Consider the following 25,453-nt stretch of genomic DNA (forward strand, 5'->3'; position numbering starts at 1 on the left):
TGGTCTATTTCATCTGCTCCATAGATCTGAATATCATCAGCTATTCCTATAGCTCCTTCACAGCCTCTGTATGTCTTGTCTATTTTCTGTTGAAAGATATCTTGACTAGGGTTGCAAAGGGGTGGAAAGTTTCCGGTAAATTTCCAGAAATTTTCCACGGGAAGTTTAGCTTGGGAATTTTGGGAATTTTGCCCAAAAAAGCACATGCTAGCATAATATTGTTTTTTTTGTATTTCTTTCTTTTTTTTCCACAGGTCCTCTCTTAAAATTACTAACAGAGATGGAATCTTAATTATTAAGGAATTTCTTAATCAATATATGTTTATCTTCTTACTTGGCTTGTTTTAATAATTACAAGTTTTGTGTGTGACTGTGAACAAATGTGTCCTGATTGGTTGGATGAGTGGATGAGCGATTAGCTCCCTCTATTTGTAATATTTGCATATCGAATTGTGATTGGCCTGCATGCATCTGTAAGACTGCTATAGTTTTTTTAAGATCCAGGCTAGGGGTCCTGAGGGAAGTCATTTTGTTTTCTGCTGATGTTGTGATGATGCAGTAAGTAAATCAGACTTTATACCAAATAAACCAGTTACTTGTTGAACTCTGTTGTCCTTCAATTTAAAATATACAAAATATAATACACTATTGGTGATGTAGCATCGTGTGTGTACAGGTCATGCTTCCATCACATGGAGCATCAGCAAAAATGTACTCACCCTGTTGCAATCATGCTGATCGACCGCAGTTCGACACAGAGATGAATGCCCTTTATTTCTCTGCATAGAACAATGCCACGTTTACCGTCGGATGTGTGGAAGCATTTTACCCCAGGCATTAAAGATGGAAAGACTGTGTACATGTGCAAACACTGTAGAAAGCCATATGTAAAGAATGCCACAAAGATGCAGCAGCATTTATCCAAATGCAACAACTTCACTCAAAGCTCACAGCAGTCAGCCCAGAGTTCCTCTGCTTCCATTCAAGAAGATGATGGTTCTCATTCAGCATCAGGCTCCTTATCATCAGCAACTCCTGGCTCACTTGGAAGGTTCTTTGATACAATGGATAACCATAGCCAGAAGAATGCAGATGAGTGCCTTGCTCGAGCTGTATATGCAACAGGCTCACCCCTCATGCTCACAGCCAATGTGTACTGGAAGAGATTTTTCAATGTTATTCGCCCTGCACACTGTCCTCCCACTAGACATGCTTTGTCTACTTATTTGCTGGAGGCTGAGTATAACAGAGTCCAAGGAAAGCTCAAAGAAACGATAGCGATGGCAGACTGTGTTGCAGTTATCTCAGATGGGTGGTCAAATGTACGAGGGGAGGGCATCATAAACTACATCGTCTCCACTCCTCTCCCAGTGTTCTTCAAGAGCACAGACACGAAGGACAACAGACACACAGGCTTTTTACTGATTTAAAAGAACAAATCAGCATTGCCCTACCCACATCCCTGCTGCTCAAAGCAGAGGAGAAGGCAATTGTTCAATTCATACAGACGCGTCAAGAATTTTGTGTCAAGCCGATTCATGCTGCAGCATACATGCTGGACCCAAAGCATGTTGGGAGACCAATACTTTCTGGAGAACAGATCAACAGCGCTTACAGTGTGATTTCTACCCTCTCACACCATCTCAATCTGGATGTGGGCAAAGTTCTGGGAAGTCCGGCAAAGTTCTCTACCAAGCAAGGTCTTTGGAATGGGGATGGGATATGGGAATCATGCAAGCATATCAGTGCACATACCTGGTGGAAGGGACTTTGTGCATCTGAGGCCCTGTCACCTATTGCATCAGTGATACTCCAAATCCCACCTTCATCAGCGGCCTCTGAACGAAACTGGTCACTTTTTGGGAACACGCATACAAAGGTGCGCAACAGGCTGACTAACAAGAGAGTGGAGAAACTGGTGGCTATCCGGGCGAACCTACAACTTATTGAGCCAGATACAGAAGTGTCCACCACACAGCTAGACACTGACACAGAGGAGGAAATGGACACGTCAGAGCCAGAGTCAGAGAATCGGGAGGAGCAATGAGGATTGGAAGACTCAGAAGACTCATGAGTAGAAGACTCAAAGGGACAAAATAAGGACAAATTACAGGCTAAATAAGCTGACGCTCTTTTTATTTTATTTTAGATGGGTCTTTTTTGTGGGGGTTCAATAAAGTTCAAAATTATAACCTAAATAAAGTTTTGAAAGCCTGTTTTTATTTGTATGGAACAGTATGTCTATTTTGACGACAAAGATAATATAAGGGTCAGAGACAAAAACCATCAGTGTGCAAAAAAACTCAAAATTCCCATAAATTCCCAAAATTCCCATAAATTCCCGAAAATTCCCATGGAAAGTTTCCTCTTTTAAAAATTCCCAGAATTTTGCAACTCTAATCTTGACTGACCTTTAACCCGAATGGTAGCCGCAGGAATTTGTAACGCCCAAATGGTGTGTTGAATGTTGTCAGTGTTGTTGATTCCTCATCCAACTTCACGTTCCAATATCCATTTCTGGCATCTAGTTTTGAGAAAACCTTGGCTCCTGCCAGTGATGGCGTAATCTCCTCTAGCGTTGGGGTGGGATAGTGGTCCCTCTTTATCGCCTGGTTTAGATCTTTGGGGTCCAAACATATTCTGAGACGCCCGTTTGGCTTTTCTCGTACCACAATTGAGTTTACCCAGTCTGTGGGTTCAGTGACCTTTACGATCACTCCCTTTCCTTCCATCTCCTTTAGCTCTCTTTCAAGCTTTGTCTTCAGCTCGATGGGTACTTTTCGTGGAGCATGGATAACGGGCTTTACCTCTGGATCAATGGTGATGTGGTATTGGAAATCTCCGAAACATCCCACTGTATCACCGAAACATTCCGGATACATGTCTATCAAGTCTTTTTTACTCTTGATTTGTGGGCGGTTCTCCAGTGGGGTGTTGCTGTCTATCTTCAGTGGCGTTTCCATCAGCTCGTGATGCACTGAGATCAATCTCAACTTCTCGCAGCTGTTTAATCCCAGGATCGCTGGCCCCTCAGTGTCGGTGACATAGAACATGCAGTTGATGTTCTTTCTTTTATGTGTCCCTTTGATAAAGGTTATTCCGAGTTGTTTAATCTCACTCCCCCCGTATGCTGTCAGCGTGACATTACTTGCCTTTAAACAACCATTTTTCGGGTAGCCATCTTCTCTCAGGTTTTCAGGAAAGATCTGCTGGTACAGTCTCAATGGGAGAATATTGCTCTGAGCCCCTGTGTCCAGCTTCAACTTTAAGTTGATGGTTTTGGGCCGACCTTTGATCTTTTTTTTGATTTGGATGATGGTGTGCAATTCTCTCCTCGGAGTATTTTCCGCTCTGGACATCTCGTGAAGCTGTATCTTTATGGTTTCGATGTTTAGTGTATTGTCGTGATCATCATCATCATCCTGCTCATCCATGGCATGTATATTGTGTTTCTTTCTCTGGTTCTGCTGTCCGCCTTTGTTTTTGATGTATGTTCCTTCTTTTTTCGTTCTACGCCTCTTTTCCCAATGGTTTAGTTTGCCACATGCATTGCAGCTTGTTCCATATGCTGGACATTTCCTCTTGTCTGTGTAATCGTGCGGTCTTCCACAATTTCTGTACATGTTTCCCCCGTTATCATGTGCATGTCTTTGTGTGTTGTACTTTTCTCTCACTGCATCCACTCTGTTGTCCATCTCAGAAGCCGTCCGCATGTCAGCCGTTTGAGAAATCAGCGTTTTCATTTGCTGCTTCATGGCTTCATGAGCTCTCACAGTATCTACAGCCTCTGTTATTCCGAGCTTTTCTTTTCCTATCAGGGCTTTTTGTACCTCTACATGCGCTGACCCCCATATTAGCTGGTCCACAAGCTTTTCTTCCATTTCCTTAAATTTACACTTGCTGGCTTCATTTCTCAGCCTTATTAGGAAATTGTCAGCTGTTTCACCGGGTTCCTGTCTTAGACTCTGGAATTTGTATCTGTGTATACGGTGATTGGATTTAGGCTCTAGATGGCTGCTGAATTTATCAAAAATTGTCGCAGGGTTTTCATTTTCGTCTTCAGTCAAACTCCAGCTATTATACAAATCTAGACCTTTTTCTCCTGTCCACAACAGAATGTAACTAACCTTTTCCTCGTTGGTAGTACCCTTCAGGAAGCTTTTGAATGTAAGCTCACATTTCTGTTTGAACTTGCGGAATGCTTCTACTATATCGTCGGCTTCCCAGTTCATGAGGGGTTGCATTTGCACAGTCGTCATTTTAGTTTCCCGTACGATTCACTCTCAAATCACCGCAGACATCGGCACTCACAATCAGCTCATAAAATCACTTTTCGTCTTATTCGTAGCACAATTTTTTACTCATTTATACCGCTGCCACCATGTTGTGTCTCCTTGTGTTCTTTTACTATAAATAATACAGACACTTTTAGCTCATTTTAGTTACTGCTTTTACTAGCTGTATTTCTGCTTTGTTTCTGTGCTGCGGCATGGTGCGGAGTGATACAAGATGTCCGACGCTGCACTGTGCACTGCCCGTGCACAGTGTGCCACATAGCAATATAACTACACCATACCAAAGTAGTCCCATACCAAAGTAGTTCCATTTAACGATGTGATACTATATAACAATGTAACAATTGTTATCAGGTGTCAGCATTAGCTCAGTGGTAGCATTGTTGCCTCTGAGTAAGAAGGTTGTGGTTTCAAGCCCCACGCTAGGATTTGTGCATATAATCTCATCGGACACTCCATTGCAGTACTGAGGAAATTCTGTACTGTTGGAGGTATTAGCCAGAATTTTCTCAAGGGAGGCGGGTTGAGGATGGGGAGGGGCTCCGAGGCGGGCGGGAAACCAGGGGAGGCCAGGTTTACCGCAGGCCCTGATGACTTTAACGGCAGGGCCTGATTTGAATGTGAGGCCTTGGATTCCTGCCTGCAGCCAGCCAGACTGAGAGGCTGGCTGGCTGCGGGCGGGTAGGCCTCAGATGCGAGGGGTCGGTCTGGGGGCAGGACTGTGGGGTCGGCATGGTCGGGGATCGTGGGGGGGTCAGGGGTCGGCATGGTCGGGGATCGATGGGGGGAGGGATCGCGGGGTCGGCATGGTCGGGGATCGTGGGGGGGGGATCGCATGGTCGGGGATCGGTGTGGGGAGGGATCGCGGGGTCGGCATGGTTGGGAATCAGTGGGGGTTCAGGGGTTGGCATGGTCGGGGATTTTGGGGGGGAGGGATCATGGAGTTTGCATGGTTGGGGATCAGTGGGGGGCAGGGATTGCGGGGTCGGCTTGGTGGGGGGAGGGATCGCGGGGTCGGCATGGTCGGGGATTGGTGGGGGGATTGCGGAGTCAGCATGGCCGAGGACCGGTGGAGGGGTCAGGATCGGCATGGGCTAGGTCGAGGATCGTGGGGGGGAGGGGGGATGGCTGAGGATCAGGGATTGGAGGTACCCGGGGACCGGAAGATTGTGGCCGGCCTCAGCATCATCAGTGGGTTGGGGGAAAGGCCTCATGGTGGAGATCGGAGGCCTGTAGAGATGATCAGAGGCCCGTGGGAGGTCTCTGATCACAGGGATGGGCTAGGCAGGGACCCTGGATGCAGGAGGTAGTTATAAAGCCACTTACCTCCTGGATGCAGCAGTGCCCGCCTCTGTTTAACTGCCGGGTTTCACAAATTGTGTGAAACCTGTCCACAGACAGTTACATTCAAAATGGAGGTGAAAAAAGAGGCTGCCAACCTCATTACAATATTTAAATTAAGGTACCGCCCCCTGGGAGCAGGTTGGTGCCCGCCACCCCCCCCATCCCGCCTCTGTCAAAACTGGAAGTGGGCGGGTTGGAGGCGGGATCAAGTCTGGAATACCATTTTTAACAATTTAACTGCCCCCAACCTCCAAACTCACCCGTTATTTATAGGGGAAAATTCCGGCCATTGTCTTTTGGATCAAATGTTAAACCTTCTCAAGTGGGCATAAACTGAGGCCCCGTCTCCCTCTTACATGGACATAAAAGATCCCAAGGCAGAACTCGAAGAAGAGCAGGGAAGTTCTCTGTGTCCTGTCCAACATTTATCACTCAACCAACATCACCAAAACCATTTAAATTGGTCATTTATCTCATTGAGAGACGTTCCTGTACAGAAGTGGGTTGCTGTGTATCCCTACATCACAGCCAATTAATACTTTTTTTTGAATTGTTGTAAAGTGTTTTGGGACATCCTAAGATCATTAAAAGTGCTGTATAACTCCAAGCTCTTTCTATCTAACAGGCCCTACCTGAAGAGTAGTTTATAGATATCGGGTGAGGACAGGATTGTATAATGCTCCCACACTCGAGTTAAAGCTCACATGTGAATAATGGCAACTTGAGCGAGATATTAGAGGGTGACTAACACTGGTGCCTGTGGAACATTGGGCCGTAATTTGCTGCCCCTACGGGTGCATACGAGGTGCGCATGTGCCCGGAGGGGCCTTGCAAGTTCCGGGTTTAGGCATGTGCTGTGCATGTGCGAAAACCCAGAACTTGCGATCTTGACAGAACCTCCGCATCCCCGGGAAAAGGGCCTCTGTGGGCAGAGAGTTCTGCCCAGCGAATGCCTGTGAAATTCTTACGACTGGTAAAAACAGATGCAAGGCCTGCTTTTGCCAGTGCAAAAGTTTTGAAAAACAGAAAAAGAATTTTTTTCCAATAATTTATACTAAAAACCTGTGAAATAAGGTAAGTATATTTTAGCCGCTTTAAAACATGTAAATTTATTTTTCAAAAAAATAAATTTTTGTTTTAAATATTTAATTAAATGCCATTTTAATTAATTTTAAATATGTGTTTTTTTTAAAAATGATTTAAAGTGTCGAGGTATTTTTTGTGGGTATTCCCATTCATACTTATGGGGTTTCCATACATACCCTTCTGCCATTGGTTGGGCCGGCCCACGTGATCCCCGGGGTGCTTGCGAACCGCCTGCGCCCCGGGATACCTGGGCCTCTGCGCATGACTACGCGTAGCGGCCCAGGAGCGCGAGTCTCTGTGGATCCCGAGGCACAAGGTAAGTTTGTAGATTTTTTGCTGGTCGGAGGCATCCGCCCGCGGGAAGCCTCCGACAGCAAATTCAGGCCCAACAGCTCAGCAAGAAGTCAACCCCTGCTGGAGGGAAGGGATGGAGAGAGGAGAAAATTGGTACTGATGAGAGGGGAAAAATGCTTACAAATTGGCGGAGCAGAGTGGCAGAGCGACTACAAGAGGCCCCAAAGGCTCAGGTAGGCGTACCAATCTCCAATCTCAGGCAAGGAGAGAGGTAAAAAGTATCCAAGGTGTGACATCACCACAAAACAGGTAGGTGATTGGTTGGAGTATTTCTCTCGTTTTAAAACTTTAAGTCTGTGGTTTATAGTTTTTAAGGTCTCTGTGGTGTACCAGGGACAGTTTGTAAACCAGGGCCCTTAAATATATCATTTAACTGTAGTGAAATTGGTGGGATTCATTTAATTTTAATTAATTAGTTAAAGGGTAAGTGCGAGTCATCAAAGAGTGCTGTGAGTTTGGGTAAGAGTGAGAGTTCTTTAATTGTTATTTCTCTTTAAATCATTCTTGATAAGATTACTTTAAGCAGTTTAAGTAAAGGGGAAAAGTTAAATATTTGGGATTCTGTTGGTTTAAGAAGAGTAAAACAAGGTTACACTGCAGTAGGAGTAAATTGGCACAGCAGGCAGTGGAAACCAGTTTTCTAACCAATCCGCAGGGGTGACTCATTTGGCTGTAAACAAACAAACAGTATAAAAAGACCAGTCCTAGTGCGAGCAAGCACTGAGTGCGAATCATCAAAGAGTGCTGTGAGTTAGGGTAAGTGGGGTGTTAGGTGCTCTTTTCAAACTTTAACTCTGTGGGTTGTAGTTAATAAGGCCTTTCTGGTGCAGAGTGACTGTTGGTAAACCATTTAACTGGTGTAACTAGAGGGATTGATTTAATTTAAATCCAATTAATTAAAGGGGATACTAGCATCTAAAATCGGGCAGAGGGTGTCCATAAATAACAATAAAAAATTTAATTAGTTACATAGAATGGAGCAGGAGATGTGGGAGCCGGTGAACCCCATTGAGGCTCACGGTGATTACGTCTGTGACAAGTGTCTGCTGCTACAGCTCCGTGTTGATGAGCTGGAGTCTGAGCTTCAAACACTGCGACACATCAGGGAGGGGGAGAAGTACCTGGACTCTGTGTATCAGGAGGTGGTCACGCCTATGAAGTTAAGTAATTCAGATGTAGCCCATGGTCAGGGACAGGACGGTGTGACTACGAGTGAGGCAGGTACGGGGATCCAGGAGGTAGAGCTGGAGGAGCCGCAGCCCTTGCTCTTGACCAACAGGTTCGAGGTTCTTACTCCCTGTGGGGACAGGAGCAGGGACTGCAGGGAGGATGAGCAACCTGGCCACAGCACCATGGAACGGGGGGCCATTCAAGAGGGGGGAGTAAATAGAAATGTTGTAGTGGTAGGGGATAGTATTATTAGGGGGATAGATAGAGTTCTCTGCAGCCGAGAGCGAGAGTCCCGAAGGCTGTGTTGCCTACCCAGTGCCAGGGTTAAGGACATCTCCTCTGGGCTGGAAAGAAACTTGCAGTGGGAGGGGGTTGATCCAGTTGTCATGGTCCATGTTGGTACAAACGACGTAGATAGGACTAGGAAGCCGGTTCTGTTAAAGGAGTATGAGCAGCTAGGGGTCAAATTAAAAAACAGAACCTCAAGGGTAATAATCTCGATTATTACCTGAGCCACGAGTGAATTTGGCTAGGACAAATAAAATTAGAGAGTTAAATGCGTGGCTCAAAAGCTGGTGTGGGAGAAATGGGTTTTGCTTCCTGGGACACTGGCACCAGTACTGGGGCAGGAGGGAGCTGTTCCATTGGGACGGGCTTCACTTGGCCAGTGCTGGGACTAGAGTCCTGGCGGATCATATAACTAGGGCTGTAGAGAGGGCTTTAAACTAACTAGTGGGGGGGAGGTTCCTAGAGAGCAAATAATAAAAATGACAACAGAGAAGGTCATAGACTTAGGTAGCAGTGGGGAAATTAAAAACCAGAGCGGGTCAGGAAGGGGCAGAAGGTATGGAGTAAAAGGTAAAGTAATAAAAAGGGCAAAAGCAGGAACTAAGTGTCACAAAACATATTTGAAAGTTCTCTATCTGAATGCACGTAGCATTCGTAACAAAATAGACGAGTTAATGGCACAAATAACTACATATGGGTATGATCTTGTGGCCATTACAGAAACATGGCTGCAGGGTGACAATGCCTGGGAATTAAACATACCAGGTTATTTAACGATCAGGAAGGACAGGCAGGAAGGAAGGGGAGGTGGGGTGGCTATGTTAATAAAGGAAGGAATCACTGTAATACAGAGAAATGATATTGGGTCAAAAGATCAGGATAATGAAACAGTTTGGGTGGAGGTAAGGAATAATAAGGGGAAAAAAACACTAGTGGGCATAGTCTATAGGCCTCCGAACAGTTGCAACTCTGTTGGATGGAGTATCAATCAGGAAATAGTTGAGGCTTGTAATAAGGGAGCATCTATAATTATGGGGGATTTTAACTATCATATTAATTGGACAAATCAAATTGGGCAGGGCTGCCTTGAGGGTGAGTTCATTGAGTGTATTAGGGATGGGTTTCTTGAGCAGTATGTAACTGAACCGACCAGGGGGCAAGCAACCTTAGATCTGGTCCTGTGTAACGAGACAGGATTAATTAAAAATGTCCTAGTAAAGGATCCCCTTGGAATGAGTGACCATAACATGGTTGAATTCCATATTCAATTAGAGGGTGAGAAGGTTGGATCTCAAACAAGCGTGCTAAGCTTGAATAAAGGAGACGATGAAGGTATGAGAGCGGAATTGAGTAGAGTGGATTGGGAAAATAGATTAAAGGGTAAGACGATACATGATCAGTGGTGTACATTTAAGGAGTTATTTTACAACTTCCAAAAAATATATATTCCACTGAGAAGAAAAGGGTGTAAAAGAAAAGACAGCCATCCGTGGCTAAGTAAAGAAATTAAGGATAGTATTTGACTAAAAACAAGGGCATATAAGGTAGCCAAATCTAGTGGGAGGATAGTGGATTGGGAAAACTTTAAAAGACAGCAAAAAATAACAAAAAGATTGATTAAGAAAGGGAAGATAGATTATGAAAGTAAATTAGCAAAAAATATAAAAACAGATAGTAAGAGTTTTTATCGTTATATAAAAAGAAAAAGGGTGGCTAAAGTAAATGTTGGTCCCTTAGAGGATGAGACCGGGAAATTAATGGTGGGAAATATGGAGATGGCAAAAACACTGAATGAATATTTTGTATCAGTCTTTACAGTAGAAGACACTAAGAATATCCCAACACTGGACAAACAGGGGGCTATAGTGGGGGAGGAGCTAAACTCGATCAAAATCACTAAGGAAGTGGTACTCGGTAAAATAATGGGACTCAAGGCGGATAAATCACCTGGATCTGATGGCTTACATCCTAGGGTCTTGAGGGAAGTGGCGGTAGGGATTGTGGATGCATTGATAATAATTTTCCAAAACTCCCTGGACTCAGCAAAGGTCCCGGCAGACTGGAAAACTGCTAATGTAACGCCCTTATTTAAAAAGGGCAGTAGACAGAAGGCTGGAAACTATAGACCGGTTAGCCTAACATCTGTGGTAGGTAAAATATTGGAGTCCATTATTAAGGAGACAGTAACAAGACATTTGGATAATCATAATTTAATAGGACAAAGTCAGCATGGTTTTATGAAGGGGAAGTCATGTTTGACAAATTTGCTGGAGTTCTTTGAGGAAGTAACATATAGGGTGGATAAAGGGGAACCAGTGGACGTAGTGTGTTTGGACTTCCAAAAGGCATTTGACCAGGTGTCACACAAAAGATTATTGCTTAAGATAAAAAATCACGGGATTGGGGTTAATATTCTGGCCTGGATAGAGGATTGGCTATCTAACAGAAGGCAGAGAGTTGGGATAAATGATTCATTCTCAGACTGGCAATCAGTAACTAGTGGTGTTCCGCAGGGGTCAGTGCTGGGTCCCCAACTCTTTACAATCTATAGGAGGGGACCGAGTGTAACATATCAAAGTTTGCAGATGATACTAAGATGGGAGGGAAAGTAGTGAGTGAGGAGGACATAAAAAACCTGCAAGGGGACATAGACAGGCTAAGTAAGTGGGCAGAGATTTGGCAGATGGAATACAATACTGGAAAGTGTGAGGTTATGCACTTTGGCAGGAAAAATCGTAGAGCAAATTATTATCTTAATGGCAAGAAACTGGAAAGTACTGAAGTACAAAGGGATCTGGGGGCCCTGGTGCACGAAACTCAAAAGGTTAGTATGCAGGTGCAGCAAGTGATTAAGAAGGCCAATGGAATGTTGGCTTTCATTGCTAGGGGGATAGAATAAAGAAATAGGGAGGTATTGCTTCAGTTGTACAAGGTATTGGTGAGACCGCACCTGGAATACTGCATACAGTTTTGGTGTCCATACTTAAGAAAAGACATACTTGCTCTCGAATCAGTACAAAGAAGGTTCACTCGGTTAATCCCGGGGATGAGGGGATGGACATATGAGGAGAGGTTGAGTAGATTGGGACTCTACTCATTGGAGTTCAGAAGAATGAGAGGTGATCTTATTGAAACATATAAGATTGTGAAGGGGTTGGATCGGGTGGATGCGGGGAGGATGTTCCCGATGATGGGTGAAACTAGAACTAGGGGGCATAGTCTTAGAATAAGGGGCTGGTCTTTCAAAACTGAGAGGAGGAGGAACTACTTCACTCAGAGGGTGGTAGGTCGATGGAATATGCTGCCCCAAAAAGCTGTAGAAGCTACATCATTACATAAATTTAAAACAGAAATAGACAGTTTCCTAGAAGTAAAGGGAATTAAGGGTTACGGGGAGTGGGCAGGAATTTGGACATGAGTCTAGGTTCGGATCAGTCATGGCCCTGTGGGTAGCGGAGCGGGCCCAGGGGCCGTGTAGCCTGATCCTGCTCCTATTTCGTGTGTCTAATTCTGTTAGATTCAGGAGATGGTTCTGTGATAGTAGATTGGCGGTTAGGATCAGATCAGCCATGATCTTATTGAATGGCGGAGCAGGCTCGAGGGGCCGATTGGCCTACTCCTGCTTCTATTTCTTATGTTCTTATGGTAGGAAGTATATCCCAAGAGGGCCAGATAAACTGGGAACCAGAGTATTTCTGAGAATTTCTCAAATTTTGCATGTGTTCACTTGCTTTAATCTTAGCAGCACAATGAATAATTGCATTTCCCAGAAATGATTTTCATGGGTTTATGCTTAATTTTTAGAAGGTATGTTACTAGTGTGATATTGTCACTAAAAAGTTTCTTGATAATCCTTTACTTTCACTATAATTTTTATAATCATTTTATAAGATAATCTGGGTCAAAATATGTGAAGACAAAAACAGTATTCCAATTTTTTATTTTGTCGTGACGTTTATTTGCCTTATAACCTGACTTCATCACTTTTTAATTTTTTTTAAGAATCACTGGATAGGAATTTCTTGGGAGTGAATATTATAAAGATAACGATTCAGAAATGGAAAATGACATATTTAGCAGTAAACCCTCTATTTTTCTTCCAAGCACCCTGCTGCCCTAATAGCTTCACAGTGACACAGATTACACAGTCAATGACCAACGTTAGCTGGACTGCTGCAGTTGGAGCACAGTCATATACTACAGTCCTGGAGTCATCTAAAGGACAGGCTAAATGCCACACCGGAGAAACCCATTGCCTTCTTGGATGTATAACTTGCAGCACCAACTATACAGTGTCTTTAAGTGCCATCAGTGAAACTGGACAGATGTCAGTGTGCAACTACCGGGGGTATTCATCCAGTAAGTAAAGAACAGAGAGATTCCATTTATATAAATGACATTTTGTTAATTTCAATCATCATTCTCAATATAGATATGAGTCATTTATCAAGCAGTGAATCTTAACAGCATAATAACAACAGAAAATGCTGGAAACACTCAGCACGCCAGGCAGCATCCATGGAGAGAGAAACAGAGTTAACGTTTCAGGTCTGGGACCCTTCGTTAACCTGAAACATAGGGCTCGATTTTGCCATTGGGGCGGGCTGGGGGCGTGTCAGCCGCTTTTCGTGTTAGCCCCCCCGACTCCAATTTGATGTGGGAAAAATATGCGATTTTCACCTAATTGGGCAATTGATTTCCAGCATGTGGGAACCCCTGGCCCACTTAGTCTTTCCACCCTGAAAGTCGCCTCCGATGACGTCATCAGTGCTGGTGGATTTAAGGCCTACAAACAGCCTTGCTTCTTCTGCAGTCTGCAAACCTTATGCCCTTTGATGTGATAGATTCCTCCAGCCAATATGTCCAGCAGTCGGCCAAAGTCTGCACCAAGGTTCGATGACGCCGCCCTGCAAGCTCTGGTGGAGGGAGCAAGAGGAAATAAGGAGGTGCTCTTCCCTTCCTCAGGGAGGAAGAAGCCTCCCCAGCAGACGAAAGCTGTATGGATGCAAGTGGCCCAGGAGGTCAACTCTATGTCCATATGCCGCAGAACCTGGCTGCAGTGCAAGAAGAGGTTTCATGACTTTCTGCGCACTGGAAAAGTGAGTATGAATTTCCCATCACCCTCAATCTGATCCGCATTGCCTCTCCTCACCAGCACTTAGCTTTGACAACCTCTCCCTCCACATCCCACTTGACACTGACATCCCTGCACCCTTACCCATTCCCTCTCTCTCTATGGTCACATGCACCTAACTATTCGACTATGCAGCCCTCACACTCCCTAGCGCTGTGATGCTATGAAAACAACTTACAACACACAGGGAGGGCCCTTGGTCTTGCCACCTCACTCCATCTTTGTTCTATAGGGATCAAGGGATATGGGGAGAAGGCAGGGACAGGGTACTGAGTTTGGATGATCAGCCATGATCTCCTTGAATGGCGGAGCAGGCTCGAGGGGCCAAATGGCCTACTCCTGCTCCTATCTTCTATGTTTCTATGTCTCCTTCTAACCATCAATGATATGGATTCTCTACACTCACTCCTTCATTCTCACTCAAACTCCACTTGTCTCCCTCATTGCAGGAAAAGAGAGCTCACAATAAGAGGGAAAGAGTGAGGACAGGAGGAGGGCCACCCTCAGTAGCCCAGCTCACCCCCTGGGAGGAGGCGGCCCTGGAGATCGTGGGAGTGGAGGAGGATGCACAAGTGGGGGACGGACAGACGGGTGCATCAGAGCAAGCTGGTGACAGAATAGTTTATCATCTCTCTCATTGACATTGCATGAGTCACTGATAATGAATCTGATGCTCTAACAGATTGACTTTTGATCATCTGCAATATTCAATGTGCATGTAACCTTGGCCTCACATCTCTGACTCTTTCCTTTACTCCCCCACAGGACCATCGAGAGCCCCCGTCCCCACTGTCCAGGAGGAAGAGCCTGAGCTTCCAGACTCCTCAGAGGAAGCTGCAACCTCTGAGGGCGTTCTGTCAGCAGAATTAAGCGCACCCTGCACCAGCGCAGACACTCACACCTCGGTGGGACCTTCGGGACATAGAGTAGAGTTGTCACCTGGTGTATCACAGCTCACAAGTGAGCATCAGCAGATGGTGGAGATAGGGACAGCAGTGGAGAGTCCTCGTCGGAGGGCGCAGGGTGCTCCCAGCTCGGCTCCATTGCACGTCGACCCTGTGCCTCCGGGTCCATCTAGAAGGACAGCGAGTCTCTGGCAGGTTTTGTCTCCAAGGTCGCTGCGGGTGTGGAATGAATGGAGGAGTCCCTCGCTAACATGAGCAGAGCCTTTGTGGAGGCGTTGGCGCATGAACGCATCACCATGGAAAGGGTGGCAACCTCCGTGGAAAGGATGGCTACCGTAGAGGAGAGGATGGCTACGGCCATGGAGGAGCTTAGTCGCCAGGGTCGTGAAAACATGGTCATTGTTCACAATAGACTGACATCTCCTTGTGGCGCGATGGTCAGCTATTGAGCATACAAACCAGACATTCATGCAAGTCCTCGGGAGTAGGACTTCCAGTACAGAAACGGGTCCTCATGGCCCCCCTGAAGTTCAGCAAGGTGCTATCAAGCCACTTGCTAGCTCTGAAGTGGGGCTGACCCATGAGAGGGATGTTGGTGGCAGAAAGCAAGGAAGTGGGGCCTCCTCTCCGAGCGCTCACACGACCATGCCACTGCAAAGCCCTCGGTCAGAGTCCCCACCCAACTGAGATCGGTGTCTCAACCCCTGCACAGCTGCAGGAGCAGCAGACTGTTGCCGAGCCCTCACAGGATCGCAACCCCAGAGGACGCCCGCCAAGGGTGTCGAGACAGGAGCAGCAGGAAAGTGAGCAAGGGGCCTCCACATCTGCTGAAGCCACAGGGGAAGCACCACCTAGGAGCACGCGTAAGAGGAAGATACTGCACAAGTAGTCACTTGGGTGTAATGTTATGTTTAATTTTGAAGAGCCATCAGTTGGTTATTGCCTTTAAAAATTCTGATGGCAAACTGTTGCAGTTGTGGCGTGTGTCATGTCGCTAATGGGACTTTCACATTGAAGGCTTAAGATTACTTGCAATTGTCAGTATGGTGGTCAGAATGATAGGAATCCGCAGGTCCCTGGCCATTGTCGAGGGTCTGATAAGAAGGTGCGAGGCAAAAGTGTTTGATTGTGCAGACTAAGCAAATCTGGCCAAGATGAGTGCGTCCCTTGCATCCCGGGCAGCAATGTGGTTGTGCGCTGGCGCCTTTTGGCCTGTGCAGCCTCAGGTTGGTGAGCAGCAGCTTGGCGCTCCTGTTGTTGCTCCTGCAGTTGGTGCTGCTTGTGATGAAATATTCCATTCATCACTCATCAGTATTTCTCTGCCTGTGATTGTGGTTGGTTTCAGTTTCATTTCCATTGTATTGTACTGTGTGTAGGGCTCCGCCCATACCTGGCTCCTACGTAAGCTGGCCCAGCCTGCAGCACATCCAGTATGGCAGACCTCTGGATGGAAGATACATTCTCCTCTGTGTGTTACCTTCTAAGTCAATAAAAGCCTTGTTTTGTTTCGCTAACATTGAGTCTCGGATTTATTGAGGCACATCAATTTTATTGACTTAATTTTCAACACAATGGATCAACTCTTGAAACCCGAACGTTTGGATTTGGACCAGCATGCTTCGGACGCATCGGCACGCTTCGGACACTGGTTTATGTGTATGGAATTCTTCCTGGACAATTCCACAGCCGTCAAAGACGCTACGGACGCTGCGAGTATGAAACTCGGAATTCTGCGGAATTGGGTAAGCCACCGGGTTTACCCCCTCATCCAAGACGCCGACACGTACCTGGCCGCCTGCGACATCTTAAAGGCGCATTACCAGCAGCCTACGAATGAGGTGTATGCTAGGCATCTGCTCGCTACTCGCGCACAGCGACCTGGGGAATCGGTGGAGGAGTTCCTAGGCACCCTGAAAACGCTTGGCAAAGACTGCAAGTGCCAAGATGTAAAAGCCGCAGTGTACACTGATGAGCTTGTTCGTGATGCCTTTATCACAGGCCTCAGCTCCACTTACATCCGGCAGAGACTGCTGGAAAAAACGGGATTGGACCTGAAACAGGCTGCGGACACAGCACGATCCCTGGATGTGGCCCAGAGAAACTCGGACGCCTACTCTTCAGCCCGCGCCGTCCACGCCGCCACGTGTGCACCAAGGGCGCCGCCATCTTGGAAGGCATCTTCCCCGCCCAGCAGCCCGACACCGTCGGGGCCCCGCTCTCCCCCCAGAAGCCCTACGACAGCCGCGACGCGTCGGGGACCCAACTGCTACTTCTGCGGGCAGCCGAAGCACACCAGAAACCTGTGCCCGGCGAAAGGCACCACCTGCTTTAAGTGCGGTAAGAAGGGGCACTTTTGGAAGGTGTGCAGAGGGAACCCCGCCAGAAAACCCGCCACCGCCGCGTGTGCACCGTGGGAGCGGCCATCTTGGACGCCATCTTGCCTGACCTCGTGGGGTCCGCCATCTTGTGAGCAGACAGCGTGGACGCCATCTTGTCTCGATCAGGGCCCTACAGTGGCATCGGTCACAGTGGACCAGACCAGGCCGCACCCGCTATCCAAATCAATGGTGGACATCGAGGTAAACGGGTGCAGGGTTAAATGTTTAATTGACAGTGGAAGCACGGAGAGTTTTATCCACCCTGAACTGGTACAACAACTCTCCCTAAAGGTGGTCCCTACTCGGGGTACCATCTCTATGGCTGATAAAACCCAGACATCGACCATTATGGGTTACTGCACGGTACAATTGTCCGTTAACGGAACTGTATACGATAATTTTAAAGTATTAATCATGAAGAATCTATGTGCGAGCGTGATCTTGGGCCTGGATTTCCAGTGCAACCACCAAAGCGTCACGCTCAAGTACGGTGGGTCCCAGCCGCCCATCACAGTGTGCGGTCTGGCTACCCTGAAGGTAAAGCCACTTTCGCTATTCGCGAACCTTACCCCTAACTGCCGGCCAATAGCGACCAAAAGCAGGAGGTACAGCTGGGAGGACAGGCGGTTTATCGCGACCGAGGTAGACAGGCTCCTGAAAGAGCGCATTATTGAACGCAGCAACAGCCCGTGGCGCGCCCAAGTGGTAGTGGTAAGGGGTAGCGAGAAGAAACGGATGGTGATCGACTATAGCCAAACGATCAACAGGTACACCCAACTAGACGCCTACCCGCTACCCCGCATATCAGAAATGGTGAACCAAATCACCCAATACCGGGTGTTCTCCACCATCGACCTCAAGTCAGCGTACCACCAGCTCCCTATCAGACCAGAGGACCGCCCGTACACCGCCTTCGAGGCGAACGGACGCCTCTACCAATTCCTCAGAGTCCCCTTTGGGGTGACGAATGGGGTCTCGGTCTTCCAGAGGGAGATGGACCGCATGGTCGATGACCACCACTTGCAGGCAACCTTCCCCTACCTCGACAACGTCACCATCTGCGGTCACAACCAGCAGGATCACGACTCGAACCTCGAGAGGTTCCTGAAAACCGCACAAAAACTCAACCTCACCTACAACGAGTACAAGTGCGTTTTCAACGCCACGCGCCTCTGCATACTAGGCAGCGTGGTGGAGAATGGGGAAATCGGACCAGACCCCGACCGATTGCGCCCCCTACGGGAGCTGCCCCTGCCCAACACTCCCAAAGCCCTGAAAAGGTGCCTGGGGTTATTTTCTTATTATTCCCAATGGGTCCCCAACTACTCCGACAAAGCCCGCCCCCTCTTGAAAGCATCCTCTTTTCCGCTCTCTGCTGAGGCCCACGCCGCCTTCAAAAGCATTAAGCAGGACATTGAGCGGGCCACGCTACAGGCAGTGGACGAGAACACTCCATTTCAAGTGGAAAGTGATGCGTCTGACTTTGCCTTGGCGGCCACCCTCAACCAGGCGGGGCGGCCCGTAGCTTTCTTCTCGAGGACCCTCCAAGGGCCCGAGATCAGACACTCCTCCGTAGAAAAGGAGGCCCAAGCCATCGTGGAGGCAGTGCGCCACTGGCGCCACTACCTAGCCGGCAAACGCTTCACCCTACTTACCGACCAGCGGTCGGTAGCGTTTATGTTCAATAATAAACAGAGGGGGAAGATTAAAAATGATAAGATTCTTAGGTGGCGGATCGAGCTCTCCACCTTCGATTATGACATCATTTACCGGCCAGGGGCCCTTAACGAATCCCCCGACGCCCTCTCACGAGGGATGTGTGCCAGCACCACCGGGGATCGGCTACAGACCCTCCACAATGACCTCTGCCACCCAGGGGTCACGCGGCTGTTCCACTTCATAAAGTCCCGCAACTTACCCTACTCGATTGAGGAAGTTCGGTCCCTGACCAGGAACTGTCGCACTTGCGCTGAGTGCAAGCCTCGGTTCTACCGCCCAGATAGAGCCCACTTAATCAAAGCTACACGGCCCTTTGAGCGGCTCAGCTTAGATTTCAAGGGCCCCCTCCCGTCCGTCGACCGCAATGTTTACTTCCTGAACATTGTGGACGAATACTCTCGTTTCCCATTCGCCTTCCCCTGCCCAGACATGACCAGCGCCACGGTCATTAAATGCCTCAACAGCCTGTTCTGCCTGTTCGGTATGCCGAGCTACATCCATACGGATCGGGGGGCGTCCTTCATGAGTGAAGAGCTACGCCAGTACATGCTGTCCAGGGGGATCGCCACGAGCCGTACCACCAGCTACAACCCCCGGGGTAACGGTCAAGTGGAGCGAGAGAACGGGACAGTATGGAAAGCAGTCACTCTAGCTCTAAGGACCAAAGGCCTCCCTATCTCCCGCTGGCAGGAAGTCCTCCCAGATGTGCTCCATTCGATACGGTCGCTATTGTGTACTGCCACTAATGCCACGCCTCACGAGCGAATGTTTGTCTTTCCCCGGAAATCCACCTCAGGCGTATCCATGCCATCATGGCTCTCCACCCCAGGTCCGGTATTCGTGTGAAGGCATGTGAAGGGCCACAAGACGGACCCTCTTGTGGAGTCAGTGCACCTACTCCACGCCAACCCCCAATACGCGTATGTCCGGCACGCCGACGGAAGGGAGGACACCGTGTCCATAAAAGACGTCGCCCCAGCCGGTAACGACAACAACCACGACAACAGCAGCAACAACGACCACAGCAACTCTTACCCACCCACTACTCTTTCATCACCCCCGGAAGAACATCGACCAACGGTACCCCCACCAACTACCCCTTCAACAACCCTGGCGGCACCCCCGGCAGAGACCCAGGAGGCCACCGGGGACACCCAGCCGACACCCGCGGCACCACAACAGCCACGTCGGTCGCAGAGGACTATCAAACCCCCGAACAGACTAAATCTATAGAATGGGTGAATGTGATGAAATATTCCATTCATCATGTGATGAAATATTCCATTCATCACTCATCAGTATTTCTCTGCCTGTGACTGTGGTTGGTTTCAGTTTCATTTCCATTGTATTGTACTGTGTGTAGGGCTCCGCCCATACCTGGCTCCTATGTAAGCTGGCCCAGCCTGCAGCGCATCCAGTACGGCAGACCTCTGGATGGAAGATACATTCTCCTCTGTGTGTTACCTTCTAAGTCAATAAAAGCCTTGTTTTGTTTCGCTAACATCGAGTCTCGGATTTATTGAGGCACATCACTGCTGCTGTTCAGGGTTCTGCTGCTGCCGCAGCTGGTCTTCGTCTGAATTTGATGTCCAGGAGGAAAGGAAATAAATGGTTCCCATTCTTCTGGTATATGCCTCAGTTGAGGAAGCGCTCATTCAAGGTGGCGAGAGGGGTTTCCCAGAAGGTCACACTGGAGATGGGTGTCAGGCTCCAAGCTTCCACAACAATGAGTAGGCCTGTTAAAAGTTCCCCCAGACCTGAGACAACAAAGTCCTGCCACCTGCAAATGAAGATTAGTGTAAACTCCTTTTTAATGTTGGAGCTGCAGCTGTTAGTAAGCAATCCGCTTGTGCTGCCGCCAGGTTTCACTGGCGTGTTTCAGAGGAGGCGTGCAGCACATGGGAAAACTGTTAAAATCAGAAAGGCCTCTCAAAATGGGATTACTGGTTGTTAAGGGCCTTAAGGGCCTATCCCGCCTCTTGGAGGCAGGATGGAGATGGGGTCAGAAAAGTCGCATGTGGGAAAATTGCTCGGAGGCAGGATGGAGGCAGGATCGGGCCCGCTCGCCAGTTTTTGCGATTTTTAACACCTCGCACGCCTCCAATCCCGCCTCCTCGGGCCTGGCAAAATCGAGCCCATTAACTCTGTTTCTCTCTCCATGGATGCTGCCTGGCCTGCTGAGTGTTTCCAACATTTTCTGTTGTTATTTCAGATTTCCAGCATCCACAGTATTTTGCTTTTGTAATCTTAACATCATATCTGATCAGGTGGCTTCATTTAGATTGAACTTGTAGATGCTCCAATTGCAGTTATTTTTATTGCAGTTCTAACCCTGATATCACAAGCTGAAGTTTCCCCCCTTACGCCTGGTGAAAGCGGGGTAGTAGCACCCCAAAGATGGGGGCAATGACCTACAGTCCCATCGCCGCTGCCGCTGTGGCTACGGCAATGTTCATCGGTGCCTATCATATGGCAGCCGGAGCAGCCCCTGGAGTCTGGCGGTCAGCCGATTTAAAATGGACATTGGGGTCCAATGATGTCAATAGGACTCTGATTGCCATTCTTGGCCTGATCTGACTGGAGCGTGAAGTGTTCACCATGCACCATGTGCCGCGCCATCTCCGACCAGCCTCAGGTGGTGGTTCGGCTGAAGAGGACCCGAAAGGCGAGCACCTCTTCATTTTTGTGGGGCCGAAAGGACAAGCCAGCCTGGGCCAGTAACCACTGCAACCACAACCCCCCCAACCCTCCCGGAGATCGAGCCCCACCCCCAAGAACCTACCTTCCTCCAGCCCAGAGGCCAACTATGCAGCTTGATATCGCGGTGGCCCAGAGCCAAAGGGCTGGCCTGAGACACTCGGTTTCAGGCCACGACCCGCCGGCCCGATGCAAATAAGGCCCGGTCCTCAAAATTAACCAGTTCTCCCGGCATGACTATCAGCCAGCCCAATTGCCTGGCTATCACTCTAAAGGAAAATCAATCCCCATCATTTTAATTCAAGACCAACATTTTCCTTGGAAAATTGAATTGATGCTGCAGTTTTTAGTTATGCTTTACAAGGAAGCACATGCTGACACTTAAAGCAAAAATGGGAATCTTGTACAGTTGTGGGGTTTGAAATTGGTCTTCAGCAGTAGTGCAAAATGGGCAATAGTGTAAGTTTTGATCTGTAGTTACTAATTTGCAGTTTGCCAACTTACAGTTTAGCTAAGTATTCTACATCTTAAGTTATTTAACTAATTGTTTAAAAATGGACATGCTTCCACGTGGTGCATTTTAAAGGGATTTTTAAAGTTTCACAATTGACAGTCCCTCCCCTGGTTTTAACATTTGTCTGCATAACAACAGTAACTGCACTCTAAAAGTATTCATTCTAGGAAGTTCTTTGAGACGTTTCAATGTGAAAAGGCATTGTATAACTGCAAATATTATATATTTTTATTTAATGCACATTGGTTAGACCGAGCAAATATGGTCAGCATGGATCAGTCTATTACAAGAGGTTTGCGCTGTATTATAAACAAGAGATGATTCACTTTAGAAATATTTTGCAGATTTAAAATTTTGAGTCGATGTTTGTAAAGCAAACATACTAACTTTCGTGATTTATAATAATTAACTTTGAATAACTTACTCATAGATCCATGTTTTACTGAATCTATGAATAAGGCCAATTATTATTGCGTTTATTCCCCCTGGTTCTACATCAGTTTAGTAGACTTTTGGATCTTTTGTTTTATTATGTTTATACAATCAGTGAATTTAATGCCAAACTTAAGGAACTGTTAGATATAGTTAATTGTTTCTAAGCTCAATGTGATTAATAAAGTTTTATTTATATTTTATATTAGGTGGTTGCTGCCCATCTGCAGTTAAGCTTTACAGGTTAGGGAGCAATGCATTAAGAGTTTACTGGCATGCTACTGCTGGCTCTGTGAATTACATTGTAAATGTTACCAGCGACAATGCAAACTTCACCTGCTCCCCGACGCTCGGGGTCACTTACTGTGACGTCAGTGAGATCTACTGCGGGGACATTTACACCGTCATCATCTCTCCTGTTTCCATAGATGGATCAATAGTCACATTTTGTCCGATGAAAATGTATTCAGGTAAAATTATATTATGATTTGAAAGCAGAAATCAGTTTAAAATCCTGCTCAGGCACTGTATCCTATTCAGAATTCTCAGAAATCCTGTACAATGTCAGCATTAGTTTAAGGCAAACGAAAGCTCAATTTTAAAACTATTATGATTTTTTTTTCCCCTAGTCTCTTGTTCTATGAATTCAGGTGCAATGGGTAAGAACTATTTTCTACATTTAGCTATCCACTGAATCTAGTTTCCACCTATAAACTAACTAACTAGATAAAATTACATAATTGATATTAACAAAGAAGATTCATATCTAACTATTTTATTCTTTCTTTAACAACATTTTGTGTCAATTTATACATTTTGTTGTTTGAAATATTAACAACCAGTTTCTTTATTTATTCAGTAATTTATCGAGGGAAGAGGAGCTTATTTTATAATGAAGCTTAGAAGGGGCAAGGTGAAAGTTCTTTTGTATATGCAGATAACTGTTTGGCATTTAACATGTTTTACTGTATCACATGGTATTGCAATATTTTCTAATACATGTTTCTTTTACCAGGATTACAGATCAACAAAATCAGTTTGTCCCAACAGAAGTCAATGAGAAACATCGCTCCTCCCATTACACTTCAGTTAGACAACACTGGGAGAAAACTGCTTTATGATTATTCTGAAAATCACTTTCATGCACATTTTTTTCACATACTGGAAACTAGTCCGTTGATTTGATAAACTGCCAATATGTTTAAGCACGTCCTTATTTTAAATCAAGAATAAAGATAAAATTACATAATTGATATTAATAAAAAAGATTCCTAATATTAACTATTTTTGTCAGAAAAATAACTGGTCCTGATTAAAATAGTGAAAATGATATATGAGGATGATAAAAAAACACTTTTCTGAATCTTGTTTAATGCTTTTCATATAATATCTGTGTAAATGAAGAAACATCTGAAGACAGCATGGACATGAACAGTGATTGTTGGAAAACATTGACTTTTTCTTGTGCACGTGATATTAAAAATAAAAGCAAACCTAGATGTACCCCTCTTTTGTGTGAAATAGTTTGTGAACCCATGGAAATTGTTTAGAATGTGGTTATCTCTGTGCTGCACAAAAGTGGGTCATCAGCCACTTCTGAAGCGATATTTTTACACAATATTTAATCATTATTAAATATTCATTATGCATGGGTATAAACGTTATGTCATGATTACTGAACAATGATAGAATATAATATTAGATGGTAACTACACTGCCATATTCTTGATATAAGTAATATAGTGGGCACCTCCAACCTTTGGCAATCAATATCTGGCAATGTGCCAGACTAAAATATATTTATCCAGCTATACTTAATCGATCGATCGATTGATCGATCCATCCATCCAGCAATCAATCATTCTTTCAATCTTTCTTTTCTTTCTTTCTTTCTTTCTGTTTTTCTCTGTCTTGTTAGCCCTGGGCTGGTCCTTCATGATCTGGAGCTCTTCCCTACCTGACTCACTAGTTCCTCTTCTGTAGGAACTCGTTTCCCAAAGTTCAAGTTCAAATGCCAGTTTTTGTTGACTGGGAATTTACTTCAGGCAAATTCAAAACAGTAGCCCACTGACCAAACACTGAGAACTGTTTGAAATCTTTTTCCAACACAGTTCAGTGGTCTATCTTTGGGCCGAGTGGACACTTCATTACAATCGGTATCGATAGTATTCTGCCTTGTGTCCTGGATGTAACTAGCAGGGTAGATAAAGGGGAACCAGTGGATGTAGTATATTTGGATTTCCAAAAGGCATTCGATAAGGTGCCACATAAATGATTATTGCACAAGTTTAGGGCTCATGGGGTTGTGGGTAATATAGTAGCATGGATAGAGGATTGGTTAATGGTCAGAAAACAGAGAGTAGGGATAAACGGATCTTTTTCAGGTTGGCAGGCTGTAACTAGTGGGGTACTGCAAGGATCAGTGTTGGGGCCTCAGCTATTTACAATCTATATTAATGACCTAGATGAAGGGACCGAGTGTAGTGTATCCAAGTTTGCAGATGATACAAAGCTAGGTGGGACAGTAAGCTGTGAGGAGAACACAGAGGCCGCGATTTTGCCGGCGCTCGGGGCGGGTCTGGAGGCTAGTCAGGTGGTCAAATTGTAAAAAATGATGGCGGGTTCCGATCCCGCTGTCAACCCACCTCCACGCAATTTTGCCAAAGGCGGGCCACCAAGCGGCGGGATAGGCACTTAAGGCAGTTAACTGCTTGTTAACTGCCTGGATAATGCCATTTTGACAGTCATTTTACATTTTACCACTTTTTCTGTGTGTTCCACGCCTTTCCCAAACCACGCCAGCTAATTGTGTCGGGTTCACAAGTGGCTGCCTTCTTAACAGCTGCAGCTCCAGCATGAAAATGGAGCTCTCAACAAGGATCAGTTGCAGGTGGCAGAACTTTGTCTTTTCAGGTCTTGGAAAACTTTTTGCAGGTCTACTGATCTTGGAAGTGGTGAAGCTGAGATCCATCTCCACTGTGACCTCCTGGGAAAACCCTCTCCCCACATTGACTGAGTGCTTCTTCAATGGAGATATCTACCAGCAGCATGGGAGCCATTTATTTCCTTTCATCCTGGTCCTCAGATTCGGAGGACGAGCAGCTGCGGCAGCAGCAGAACCAGGCACAACAGCAGCA

The 25,453-nt window shown here is 46.4% G+C and overlaps 1 protein-coding gene across 1 annotated transcript in view; it reads left to right on the forward strand.

Moving 5' to 3' along the window:
- fndc7a (fibronectin type III domain containing 7a) overlaps positions 1 to 23,219 on the forward strand; it is a 44,314-nt gene extending 21,095 nt beyond the window's left edge. Inside the window, exons 10-13 of the mRNA XM_085982439.1 lie at positions 12,642 to 12,896; positions 22,526 to 22,786; positions 22,946 to 22,975; positions 23,176 to 23,219. Coding sequence (XP_085838565.1) covers positions 12,642 to 12,896; positions 22,526 to 22,786; positions 22,946 to 22,975; positions 23,176 to 23,219 — 590 coding nt within the window. The remainder of the gene's footprint in view (positions 1 to 12,641; positions 12,897 to 22,525; positions 22,787 to 22,945; positions 22,976 to 23,175) is intronic.
- The last annotated feature ends 2,234 nt before the right edge of the window (positions 23,220 to 25,453 follow it).

This window comes from Somniosus microcephalus, chromosome 3 (assembly GCF_052327205.1).
Source record: "Somniosus microcephalus isolate GS21.2 chromosome 3, FLI_Smic_1.0, whole genome shotgun sequence".
Lineage (NCBI taxonomy): Eukaryota > Metazoa > Chordata > Chondrichthyes > Squaliformes > Somniosidae > Somniosus > Somniosus microcephalus.